Source organism: Lytechinus variegatus, chromosome 11, assembly GCF_018143015.1.
Source record: "Lytechinus variegatus isolate NC3 chromosome 11, Lvar_3.0, whole genome shotgun sequence".
In the NCBI taxonomy this organism is placed as follows: domain Eukaryota; kingdom Metazoa; phylum Echinodermata; class Echinoidea; order Temnopleuroida; family Toxopneustidae; genus Lytechinus; species Lytechinus variegatus.
The window spans coordinates 11,489,053-11,503,138 of record NC_054750.1 but is presented as its reverse complement, the minus strand read 5'-3'; the positions used below and the strand labels follow the sequence as shown (position 1 = coordinate 11,503,138).

The 14,086-nt window shown below is 38.3% G+C and overlaps 1 protein-coding gene across 7 annotated transcripts in view; it reads right to left on the bottom strand.

Annotated features, from left to right (window-relative positions):
- Window positions 1-265: 265 nt before the first annotated feature.
- Window positions 266-14,086, bottom strand: part of LOC121423730 (probable ATP-dependent RNA helicase DDX4) — a 33,114-nt gene continuing 19,293 nt past the window's right edge. For all 7 annotated transcript variants that reach the window (XM_041619180.1, XM_041619184.1, XM_041619186.1 and 4 more), the window contains 7 exons: window positions 12,636-12,937; window positions 11,670-11,954; window positions 10,217-10,529; window positions 8,365-8,464; window positions 3,208-3,478; window positions 2,528-2,632; window positions 266-660 (listed from right to left, as the gene is read on the bottom strand). In XM_041619180.1, the coding sequence (XP_041475114.1) occupies window positions 529-660; window positions 2,528-2,632; window positions 3,208-3,478; window positions 8,365-8,464; window positions 10,217-10,529; window positions 11,670-11,954; window positions 12,636-12,937 (1,508 nt within the window). In that variant the 3' untranslated portion in view covers window positions 266-528. The remainder of the gene's footprint in view (window positions 661-2,527; window positions 2,633-3,207; window positions 3,479-8,364; window positions 8,465-10,216; window positions 10,530-11,669; window positions 11,955-12,635; window positions 12,938-14,086) is intronic.

Below are 14,086 nucleotides of genomic sequence, written 5' to 3'. Positions count from 1 at the left end.
TTCAAACAACTGGTTTCAACCCATTCATTAGATAAATGATCGCTAATACTGTAAAAAAATCAACTTTTTAAAATAAAAATAAATGCAATAGGTCCATGCCATGGAGTTTTTCCTCCATCACTCACCAACATATGGGCCGTCATACAAAAAAAAATGGACAAAACTGTCAACGATGTAAAAGATGAAACACTAATAAACAGTGCAGAGGCACAAACACATGATACAAGTTTTGTACTTTTAGAAAGATTTGCTTACATCCTTTATCGTGAACAAGTCTGGGGAATATTCTGATGCAATATTCCAAACAAAAGAGCTCTAATCCTCCTTGCTTAACACTTTCTGATTTCGGTTGGTGGCTGCCCTTTCAGGATCGAACATGTCCAAATGAATTGTTCTCTTTCACATCACTGCTTAACACAAATGTTTATGAATAAATGTCCTCTTTGGGAAAGAATCTCATTTGAATGTCTCCTCCTGATCAACGCATTTATCAAACTTGGGAGATAATCTTCCGATCACCATGGCAGCCTAATCCCATGATTCATCCACAGTTCCTCCGCCGTCTCCTCCTCCTCCAGATCCCCACTCATCTCCTCCGGAGTTTCCACCGAAACTACTGCCGCCCCCTCCTCCTCCTCCTCCACCTCCACGTCCACCAAACTGTAAAAAAAAAAAAACAATAATAGAGAGGTGCCCAAGTTTTTATTCATGTCAATCTTTATGCTTCTAATGAAATAGTAATCAGAATTTGCATGATTCTATGACACAAATCTTGTGAAAGAGCAGGGACATTTTCTTCTTCTCTTTATCTCTCATTATCCACCTTCGACTTACTCAAGATCCTCGAATCCATAGTTGCTATGTTGATGCAGCGTTTGCTATATGTGCTCTGAGGATTTGGAACACTCTCCCTCTTCATTATATGACTCACTAACACTCTTTAATCAATCATAAATGCAATCCGGGAGGGGGGAACTTACATTGACACCCTAAACAAGTATTTTCCATGTTCTGAAAATGCACTCCTAACAAGTATTGGCGTGTGTAACCCTACCCTTAACGAGTATTGGAAACAAAACAGTACCCTTGACAAGTATTCCGTGAATTAACCCCCCTAAACAAGTACAATATCTTAGTTGTTATATCATGGACGTGATCATGGATGTCAGCTTTACCTTTACTTTCATTGGGTTTTGTACCGCCCCACTTACCTCGCTCAAATCGGACCCTTAACATGTAGTGATGGCGCAAAAAGTACATCCTTTATTTTAGGCTTTTATACCCTCGCAAATTGGACTGTAAACATGTAGTTTTCCTATCGAAATATATACCCTTTTTTCATCATTTTAGTGTTTTTGACACCCTTATTAATCTTATGATCTCGGTCGTCGATTCTGCGATCTTGACGAAAATTGGCACACGCATTACCCATGGCATATTCTACAAAACTATAAGATCAAATTCTGCGAAAAATCTAATTGCTATATAATTATGCTAATTTCTGCGTAAAATCAAGTTTTCCCTAACTAAATAATACCCCATAGAATGCTAATTTTTGGTACAGACTCTATAGGAATCTGATCAAATATACTTTCAACAAATTTCAACATTGCATTTATTTTCAAATGTATTTCATTTATTGTGTTATGCTTGTTGGATTTTTCTCTTTTTATTAAAATCAACTTTGGTTGGGGTGGACTTGTCCTTTATTTAACTATATCCATAAACTTTCAGTTATGATGACAATTCAACAATTAGGTACAACATGGCCAAAGTTCATTGACCCTAAATGACCTTGGTCACGAGACCTGAAACACAGGATGTTCAGTGATACCTGATTACTTTTATGTCCAAGTTTTATGAACTAGATCCATAAACTTTCAAAGTTAAGACGGTTATTCAACAAATACCCCCAACATGGCCAAAGTTCATTGACCCTAAATGACCTTTGACCTTGGTCATGTGACCTGGAATTTGCACAGGATGTTCAGTGATACTTGATTAATCTTATGTCCAAGTTTTATGAACTAGCTCCATAAACATTAAAGGTTATGATTGAAAATCAACAAATACCCCCAACATGCCCAAAGTAAATTGACCCTCAATGACCTTTGACCATGGTCATGTGACCTGAAACTCAGGTAGGATATTAAGTAATTTTTCATTACCCTTATGTGTAAGTTTCATGAATTAGATCCATATACTTTCGAATTAAAGATGGCATTTCAAAAACTTAACTTTAGGTTAAGATTTTGTAATATATTGATTCCCTAACAAAGTCTAAGTTCATTGACCCTAAATGACCTTTGACATGTGACCTGAAACTAAGGCAGGATGTTCAGTAATACTTGATTACCCTTATGCCCAAGTTTCATGAACTAGGTCAATATATTTCCTAAGTTATGATGTCATTTCAAAAACATTTGATGTTGACGACGCCGCCCCCTCAGTCGGAAAACCAATGCACCGATGCCTATAGTCTGCTATGCAGGCGAGACAAAAACCATAACATAGGGGTTCTGTGTACCTTTCTGGTGTCACGGCCTCCAAAGCTTCCACCGGCATTACCATGGTATGTTCCAATAGCTGAATCAGCTGCCTCCTCTAGGAACTCGGGTACATCTTGAGAAGCCTGTATGGCAAACAACACGAATTACATATCCATCACAATAATATGCCTTACAGCTGAAATCGTAAATCCCAATGGCATTATTTACATTACGTTTGAAAAGTACATTAGCTTATATTTGTAGCTTATTATAAAGAGATCTGATGCTGAGTTGATGCCATGAATGTCTTTGGATGGTGTGCTCTACAAATCTACACTACTATTTTTGTATTAATTTTACTCTTTTTATAATTAAACAACATATATAAAATAAAGTTTTCTTGTGAAATCTTCAAAGATTTTTAAGCATTAATGTAAGCAATTTGACCCTCTGTTAGATGTATTTTGTTGAAATCGATAGAAATGTATTTACTAAGAATCAAGGTAGATTATAAATTATTAATTCTGATAAATGAATGAAGTATTTCTAGTAATGTTATAAAAGTTTTGGTGTATTTATGTTGGTATTCTGAGCCACATCTATCAATTTATACTTCATACTTTCTTAATCCAAGGCTTCCTATGTCAGTATTATCAAATATTTTGGTGAAAATGGGATATTGTAATGGGATCAGCATATTTCTCATGAAGTGACCTACATCAGCCAAGATCTTGATAAGAGCCCTGGCAATGCTAGCATCCTTGTCAGCATCATAGAAGCTAGTCGATCTTCCAGTGTTTCCGACACGACCGGTACGCCCAATACGATGCACATACTCGTCAATGTCGCTAGGCAGGTCATAGTTGACAACATGCTTGACCTTTGGGATGTCGAGACCTCTGGCGGCAACTGACGTAGCAACGAGGATTGGTGCACGGCCGATCTTGAAATCTCGCAAAGCTTCTTCACGCTCCTGCTGTTGACGGTCACTGGGGGATAGATAACGGATCAAAAATTAATATTCGTTTGCTATTACCTGTACCTGGGAGGCAAAAAGCGAACTGAATCACATTCACTCTGACCCACACAGAGAGTTCAGCTAACTCGGTTTCAATGGGTTACCAACAAGGTGCAATTTCTTTTGAATTGGACTTGCCTAACAACATATTTTGTGCCATATTGTTGGCAACCTATTGAAACCAGGTTAGCCCAACTCTCTTTATTAATGGCTCTGGACCTGCAGGTCTCTTTTCCCGATTTAACTAATTGAGGGTGCAGGTGGACCACTACACTTGGGTTTCCCCCTACTCTTATACGAATGGTGCAGTGGGTTCTTAACGTGCAAGGGTGGCAACTTTCATCTGCATGGGAAATCCATTTAACGTACTATCCGAGACACATTTACACACAAAGGGCAGGACTCGGTCATCCGACCGGGGTGGGCTCAAACCGACAACCTTTGGTTCGACAGGCAGATGCTTTACCAACTGAGCTAACTCTTTGGAGAGATTCTCACTATTCAATCTTTGTGTTCAATCTCATGTAATAAGCTTCAGATATTGATGTTTTTGTCTCCAAGGAACGTATTCTAAAGTCCCGTTTTACTTAAGCCATGGTCTAACTAGAAGCTGTAAGTATGGAAAGCCAAAATTGTAGAAAAAATTATTACATTGTATATATCTTATGTTTTCTATGCTCTATCATCATCCTCTTATGATTAAGAAAACTGTTTAAGCTACCATTTATAGCCAACCAGAGTGCTGGCTCAGTTGCTAGAGCATCCATCACACAACTGGAAGGTAATATCTAACTATTGGAGGATTGAAATGGAGCACTAGAATATATTTTCAATATTATCACTTTTTTAATAGTAATGGCAAATTCTCCACCTCTGTGATTGGTTGTCCCATTCAAATTACTTAGATTAAAGTAGTACACATCACAATTAATCTTGTGCTGATTAAAGGGGTACTCCAGGCAGAAAATATGATTTGAATAGATTAAGAACAAGATGATTCACCAACCACGAGTCTCGCCTGATTTTGCAATTAAAAAAATATGCGATATGATCTTTTGACCCCTAGATGACCTTTGACTTTAACATTCTCAAGAAAACAAGTATGGTAATATCCAAGGTTCATTTGTACCAAGTGTGAACATAATTCATGTAGAAATAAAGAAATGAGAATAAGTTGACCTTTTGACCCCAAGACAACCTCTGACCCCATCGTCTTCAAAGACACACATGTGGTAAATTCCTAAGGATCATTTGTACCAAGCGTGAACATAATTGATATAGAAATAAAGAAACAAGAACAACGCCATGAAATTGGCATGGTAATAGTGTGAGATGTAATCTACAAGGCTGTATGGTTAAATTGTCAGAAATCATCAGACTATTTTAATGAATTATGCTATTTATGCGTAAATCAAACTATTTGCTCTAGTTCGCAATAATAAGCTCATAGAATTCAAATTTTTGGTGTATATATTCTTTATACCACTGCTAACAATTACAAATGAAATGGAGCACCTCTGGCAGTCTCGCCTACATTCAATATAGCAACAGTGCTGACTTTGAAAACAACTATCAAATAATTATTCACAAAAAAACACACAATTCATATCAAATAATACGTTCATTGACCATAAATGACATTTGAATTTGATCATGTGACCTAAGACTTGTGCAAGATGATCAGTGATATTTGATTACCCATATGTCCACATTTCATGAATTCAAATCAAACTTTAAAAATTTTGATGGCAATTCAACGATTACCCCAACATGGTCTTAAGTTAATTGACTCTAAATGACCTTGGTCATGTGACCTGAAACTCGAGCAGGGTGTTCAGTATTATACAACTAATGCATGTAAGTGCATGCATGCAGGGCCAAATAATGAACGATGTGAGAGAAGAGCAAATGGATATACCGCACCAAGGTCCGCAGGACCGAGTGCGGTATATCCATTTGGCGAGTCGAGCACAGAGCACTGGGGTTGTCATTTTTTCAAGCAATCTGCTTATGACAATCCTTCTCCTGCAAATTGTTAATGTTAACTAATTTGGTATGAGATCAGTTTTGTTTGTAATGATAATTTTAGTACACTTAGTTATGATTCATGCCAAAAAAATTTCTCAATATACTATGTTTGTTATGTTATGGAAAATGTATTATATACGAATGATGTAATTGCAGAAGTAAACAATAAAATCAAATCAAATCAAAATTAGTTGGGTCCTCTATGCACAAGAATGCGTGCATCATTTGTTTTATACAAACCCCCTCCCCATGTTACTGAGTTGCCCCAAATAATACATTTGATCTAAATTCTAGATAATTCCAGACCTCGCCCTATCCTGCACTCTGACATCAGAGCGCAGGATAGTGCATTTGGTACGACGTCAGTGTAGGATAATGCATTTTGGATGCCATAGTACAATTTGCTGGATATCAATGTGATCCCATTTGGACCAATCAGATTACAGAACATTCTTGGGAGTTGTATTGTTGTGTTGTGTTGGGGCTGGATCTTATTGCTCTTTTATTTTCAACCAGACTCAAAATGAAGGAGTCAATACAAAGCCTGTACGGTTCATATATACATTTATTGGTGATGATAATTACAAATAATACAGGAACATGAGTAAGTCTGATGGTGACTATACTCTGCAGTATAAAATATAAACTCTTCTGTAGCTGTCTGTATGCTGGAACAATCTGTTAAGTAATCTGCAACCAATCTAACAACCTCTGAAGTAATCTCTAACAATCTATAAAACCAATCTGCATTCTCTGAAGTAATCTGATTTTGGTTCAGAAGTGAACCCCTTTTATATTGGTCTGGTCTAGACTCTTTACGATCAAACAGGTGTTGGTCAACCTTGGACGCTTGACCAAAACAATCTGTACGTCATAACTTTACTCTGAATTGGGGGAGTTGACCTTTTAGGGAGAACATGAAATGTAGTGAATAAGAAACCCATAAAATGTGTGTGCGTCAGAAGTTTAGCTGGAAGAAGAATGAGTAATACTTTCTTATGAAAGTTGGAGCTGGTATACTTCCTGTAGAAGTATTGATATAATATTTAATATGTGAGATATGTCTTATCATCACATAACAGTATAATACTTGATAAGCCTTATGTCCAATTTTCATAACCTAGATCCATATACTTTCTAGGTAACGACATTTCAAAAACATAATCCTAGGTTGAAATTTGATGTTGAAGCCATCGCCGTCGGAAAAGTGGCACTTCCAGCCTCGCTCTGCTATGCAGGCGAGACAAAAATCCTGGTTTGAAACTTAATTTCTTATGTATTTTTAGTTTTGTAAATTTCTTATATATTTCCTTGTTTTTCAACATCTGTTATTGTTGCCAAATGTTAAGTAGAATCTATATGAAGCATTGACTTTACACACAAAATAACGTTTTGGAGCAATTTTGTGTCCGACATGCACTTTCATAATGTTGCGTAATTTTCAAATCGCATACCCGAGCATCATAAATTTGGTCACAAAAGATGCAAAGACTTCAAAGTAACAAGTGGAATGCCTCTGGCCGTCTCACCTGCATCACGCACTTCAATATAGCAGCAGTGCTGACTTTGAATACTACTCTAACTCGCACAAGATGTTCAGCGATACATGGTTACTCTTATGTCCACTTTTTATGAACTAGACCAATAAACTTACAGAGATATGATGGTTATTCAACAAAAAACCCCAACATGGCCAAAGTTCATTGACCTTACATGACCTGTGACCTTGATCATGTGACCTGAAACTCGCACAGGATGTTCAGTGATACTTGATTACTCTGATGTACAAGTTTCATGAATCAGATCCATAAACTTTCAAAGTTATGATGGTAATTCAACAGATACACCCAGTTCGGTCAAAGTTCATTGACCTTTGACCTTGGTCATGTGACCTGAAACGCGCACAGGATGTTCAGAGATACTTGATTACTATAATGTCCAAGTTTAATGAACTAGACCAATAAACTTTCAAAGTTATGATGGTAATTCAACAGATACCCCCAATTCGGCCAAAGTTCATTGACCCTAAATGACCTTTGACCTTAATCATGAGACCTGAAACTTGCACAAAATGTTCAGTGATGCTTGATTACTATTATGTCCAAGTTTCATGAATCAGATCCATAAACTTTCAAAGTTATGATGGGAATTCAACAGATATCTGCAATTCGGCCAAAGTTCATTGACCCTAAATGACCTTTGACCTTGGTCATGTGACGTGAAACTCGTGCAGGATGTTCAGCGATACTTGATTAACCTTATGTCCAAGTTTCATGAACTAGGTCCATATATTTTCTAAGTTATGATGACATTTCAAAAACTTAACCTCAGGTTAAGATTTCGATGTTGATCCCTCCAACATGGTCTAAGTTCATTGACCCTAAATGACCTTTGACCTTGGTCATGTGACATGAAACTCTAATAGGATGTTCAGTAACACTTGATTAACCTTATGGCCAAGTTTTATTAACTAGGTCCATATACTTTCTAAGTTATGACGTCATTTCAAAAACTTAACCTCAGGTTAAGATTTGATGTTGACGCCGCCGCCGCCGCCGCCGTCGGAAAAGCGGCGCCTATAGTCTCACTCTGCTTCGCAGGTGAGACAAAAATCAGAGAGCGGTGTGGTTGAAAAATTTCTTGCAGCGGAATGGTTGGAGAAAATGTCTGGGGGGGGGGTTGATTCATCTCCCTCAGCATTTTAGGGTTAAGTGCTATGCCTTGAATCAGATGTGTATCATGTTTCTTTTAGGAACTAAGTTTCTAAATAAATTCATTAAAAATTTCATCACCTTTTTGAAAAATCTAATAAAATGATGAAAGACTTACCCATGTATACTTGTAGCATGGAAGTCAGACTGACTCAGAAGAGTAGCCAAGAAATCTGCATTCCTCTTCGTCTCAACAAACACCAAGGTACGATCATCCTCTGAAAAAGATGAGAATTCAACCGTGAAGATAACGATCGATTTATGATATACAGTCGCCCAAGTCAAGGAGAGATACTATCCAAACCTATCATTACGATCCCTTTAGGATTGCCTGACTGAGGGAACCCTCTGCTCGATGTCAAAGGTAGCTCCTCCTCCTATCCTCCCCAAATCAAGAAAAAGATACTACCCAAACCTACATGTCTGATCCCTCAAAGTCTCCATCAGCTTCTCCTGCTTCTTAGCCCTAAAATGAAGGGGGGTGGGGCCATCAATCACAGGAACGCAACGAAAATCGACAAGTGAGTTACCCACACACTAATGACATCAATAATGTAAAAAAAAAGATGCATTTTTTAAGTCTTTCCGGACATTTCTCCGAATATTTACTGCTTTTTTTCTATAGATATTCTGATCTGCACGGTGACGTCAACGCATTTTGTGAGCAGTTGTTAGCAATGTACGTAAAAATACGTTTAGGTAAGCAAGTAAGTAGTGATATACTGCAATATCTAATAGTGCTTGTCTGTGTAGGAGCTGAGTATAAATAATCTATTGGTTGGATAGCTTAATCTACGAAGCACAACAAAAAACGTGATCTACGAAGCCAAAGTTACCACCCCCACAATGAAAAATCCTACATCGGACAGACCGCTACCACATTCAAAACCAGACATGCATCTCACAAAGCATCATTTAAGGATAAAGAGAAGAGGCACAGCACCGAGCTCAGTAAGCATATTTGGAAACTGAAAGATGAGGGCACACCCCACAAGATAACCTGGAGAATCGTACGCCATGCACAACCCCACTCTCCACTCACAAAACGCTGCAACCTCTGCCTATGGGAGAAATACTTCATCATCACTGCAAACAAAAACAACAATTTGAACTCTCGAACTGAACTCATGTCTACCTGTAGACATAAGAAAAAGTTCCTCCTTGCTGGATATGGATAGTCCATCCCCCCACTTGTAACCATGTGGTAATGACCCCTAAGTACCCCTTATGCAATAAACAATACACATGTACCCCTTCAGTAACCGCTTTCATAGTTACATGCTCTGTCAATCCAATGTTATACCCTAATGCACATGCTCTGTATACTTTATTCTGTCTCAAAAAATTGAGTTCTTCATACTAATCAGTCGCTGATGAGCCTTAGGGTGAAACAGTCTGTACAACTAGCTTATTTAAGCTATCCAACCAATAGATTAATTGAAAATATGTTTATGCATGCCTGTTTTCTTGTTTCTGCGATCATTTTCAGAGCGCTAAAGTTCGCTGCTGTGTGTTGCTCTTAATAAAGTGAACGAACATCGCAATGTGTAGGAGCAGCGCACAATTGATTTCCGCTGTCCATCAGTGACAGCGTGTTTTACGACCGGCTTGATGGGTGTCAGCTGCCAAAACTCTGTTTATAAAAGGATTAGCAGTGACGGTCTTAGGTCCAAAGCAGGGGATTTATCGAATGTCCAGTTGTAGTAGGTCCATGCGTGTACCTGCTACCGGTACTATCCCCACGCCCATCCAGAACATCTCTCAGATGTATTACCATCCACAATTATGCTTGTGTCAGATCTTTGACCAACTTTTAAAAAGATGGTCACTTCAAAATCATTGTTTTGAAAATTTTAGGGGCAATTTAGGTTGTCAGAGAGGGCGACATCAACCGCAGCCCTTATATATTTCCTCCACTGGCTCCTACTCTCCCCCGGACAGGAAAATATACTAGTAACAACAAAACCTACCATTTTGATCCCTGAGGATCTCCATCAGCTTCTCCCGCTTCTCATACTGCTTGACTGAGAGCACCCTCTGCTCGATGTCAGAGGCAGCTCCTCCTACCCTGCCGACAGTCAAGAAGAGATAGTCGTTGAGGTACATCCCAGCCTTCTCCTGGATCTCAGGGGGGAAGGTGGCACTGAACATCAGGGTCTGACGCTCACCCTTCGGAGGCATGTGCGGGTGGTCAATGAGCTTCTGGATCTCGGGACCAAAGCCCATGTCCACCATGCGGTCAGCCTCGTCAAGAATCAGATACTTCAGTTTACCTAGGCCAATCTACAGGAACAGGGAAAACAACCCAAAACAAATGCTTAAATATTGTTACATGGTGTACATGATAACTGCCAACTAGGGCATTAAACAACATTAAAGGAAAAGTCCACCCCTAATAAAAGTTGATTCGAATAAAAAGAGAAAAATCAACTATTAAAGTAAACACTGAAAATTTCATCAAAATTGGGTGCAAGATAAGAATGTTATGACATTTTTAAGTTTCGCTTAATTTCACAAAACAGTTATATGTACACCCTGGTCGGTATGCAAAGGAGGGGACTGATGACATCACTCACTCATTATTTCATTATATAATTTTCTCCTCATTGTTCTATGAAACAAAGTTTTATTCCTCCATGAACATGTGGTATTTCCATTCTTTTATATTTTATGGTTCAGCAAAGTTAGTTCCTTCATGTTAAATCTGTAAGAATTGAAATATTGTATGATTCAAACAATAAAAAACAAAAGAAATAGTGAGTGATGGACATCATCGACTCTCGCATTGGCATGTTGCTGAGTTGTGCATTTAACTGTTTCGTGAAATATAAGTAATACTTAGAAATGTCATAACTTTCTGATTTTACATCCGATTTTGATGAAACTTTCAGTGTTACGCTTGTTAAATTTCTCTTTTTATTCACGTCAACATTTTTCTGGGGTGGACTTGACCTTTAAGAAAAAAAATAGTGCCTAATATGTCTTTCCCAGAAGTCTTTTAGTAGCTGAGTTACTGTTACACACTCTAGCATTTTAAAGGGAAAAAAAGACTAACAATCATGTCAAGCTTGTGAACTACCATGGAAAACTTCAGTTTGATCAGCTGATGAGCCATTAAAACAGAACATGATGGCATGCTTTACAAAAACTGTTAGGTTACTTTTCTTTAAGTAATGTGTCCCTGGTCATGATCCGTTCAACTTCTAACTTCTGTGGTTCATGTCTGCCCCAAGTTCTTCTCATACATATTAATTGCATAACACTCATTTAAGGGTGTCGTTTTGATTGAGCTCTTGCACCCACAATGAGCTGTGCATGACTTCATGTGATTTAATCCTAACCGGAAAAAAGGCTGGCCTGAAAACGGCATTGAATTCTGTACAATCTAAGCTGCCGACTGTATATTGAGCTGATCCAACTTACATGTCCTCTGCCAATGAAATCATGCATACGTCCAGGTGTTGCGACGAGGATTGAACATCCATTCTGAACTTCCCTGGTCTGATGCGAAACGCTGGTGCCGCCGTAGATCACCACGGGTCGTAGGCTGGTGTTGCGGCAGAACTTGCGTGCCTCGTTCTGGATCTGGCTGGCAAGCTCGCGGGTAGGCGACACGATGAGTGCAAGAGGTTCTTGAACCACGCTGAAGCAACTGACGCAGCCCGATTGAGTGATCATGTTGGTAATGATAGGGAGGAGGAAGGCCGCCTGGATGGAAATGAAATGGTTGTACAGTGTCATTGAGATTGTTATCATTTATTTCACCATTGTGACGTTAATGCTGCACAGAGTTGAGGGTCCTGATAGAATATGAAATATATTGGTAAACATCGCTACATTGACTAATCAATGTATTCTCAAATTTCCATCAGCTTACTTAACAGACCAACTGGTTTTCGTAGACAACGGCTAAACCCATCTCAAAGAACTTTTCAAGAGTGGAAAGACAAATTAATTCATGCAGCTTCCTATTTCTAAAGTACAAAAGAATACACAGGTGCACTGTAACCTTACAGTAGGTAGCTAAGTGTGATGCTACCAGTTTCATGGGAAAAGTCTAAAGAGATTTAAGTTGAAACGGATATTAATCATATGACAATATACATCTTATAGCCTTGTTGTGTTCTAAAATTTGGCCAAAAATTGTAGAACAGTTTCAAAATGTGAAACACCTCAGAAATTGAAAACTTGGGGAGTGTTTCAACACATGTTTGTCTTGACAACTTTCCTTGGTTTTGACTGGCTGAGAACACGGTTACTATGGCAACTGTCGGATAAAATGGGTCTTGTCGAATAAAACGTCCATCAAGTCCTTCCGTGAAATGCTCCCATCATTCTCACAGACTGCAAAGTGTGAATAGTAAACAGGTTCATATGAAGTAAACTCACCGTCTTCCCGGAACCCGTTTGGGCGCATGCCATGAGATCAAGACCAGCACCGATGATGGGTATAGCGTACTTCTGTACAGGTGTCGGCTTGGCATAACGGGCCTTGCGTACGTTTTCCAACACCGTCTCGTCTAGCCCCGCCTCCTCGAATGATCGTATATGTTTGGGCCCGTCCCGACCGCTGACTTCTACCGGGATATCATCATACCTGTTGAAGTTAATACCCTGCTGTGTGCTCATGTATATCTGTTCTTCTTCTTCGGACGGGGGAGGAGGGATATAGGTAGACGCAGGTGGCTTGGCTGTAAATAAACAAATAAATCCATTTATTCTTTTTATTTATCTAGTATATATTTATGTTGTGTTTTACAATGTTTTGGCGATCTAGCCGTATAGGCATTTTTTACAACCTTCGTGGAAACCCAAGCAATTGATATTGTATCAACTCACATTCGATTTTACTTTGCATTTTTTATTTCATTTGCGAAATAAAGATTGAATTGAATTGATTTTATGTCTGTATATCCCATAAGGAGATTTTCAGATGGTAATATTAAGGCTGATTTTGAAAAATCACTCTTATCACTTGTGCTCTCAATGTAGGAGAAATCGCATACATTCGTAATTCCGAAGGTTTGTTATTCCGAAGGTTTGTAATTCCAAAGGTTCGTTAGTCCGAAAACGAAATGATTAACGAACCTTATTTCATTTTCGGACTAACGAACCTTCAGAACAACGAACCTTATTTAGTTTTCGGATAAACAAACCTTCCGAACAATGAACCTTATTTCATTTTCGGATTAACGAACCTTCGGAACATCGAACCCTATTTCAGATTCTCGAACCTTCGGAATACACCATAAATGTTCGGATTAAAGTGATTGGTTAACATTGGTTTGACTTTTAAAAAATCTGAGCTAGAAGGTCACACTTGTCACCTGTGTCTGTGATATGTTCCAAAAATGAAGCACAGAAAAAATTGCGTTCGAAAATGATTATTTAGTGCTTCAAAAATTGAAATATACAGTGACTGGAAACACCATCTTAATTTCATCCCATACACTTATGTGTACTATTTATGTGTCTATAAGACACCCATTTACAAAATCGGGGTTTGCCTTGCAGTTTTAGCTTTTCATTCTCAATAATGGTTGTTTTCAGGGTTTATCACTTCTAATACATGCACTTGTACACATGTTTCATCTTGGTTTGAAAATTTTTTAAATTGGCTGCTCACAAATTTAAACAAAACCTTTAAGGAACCTTTTACATTTTCGGATTAACGAACATCGAGGTATAGGCAATTTATGTGTTTCGGAATGACGAACCTTTGGAATAAAGAATCTTCGGAATTACAAAGTGTAACCAGAGAAATAATAGGGCAATACCTAGTAAAATAACACTTTCTTCTAACCACGATTCCATCGAGCCATCAAAATTTATAGGGTTGA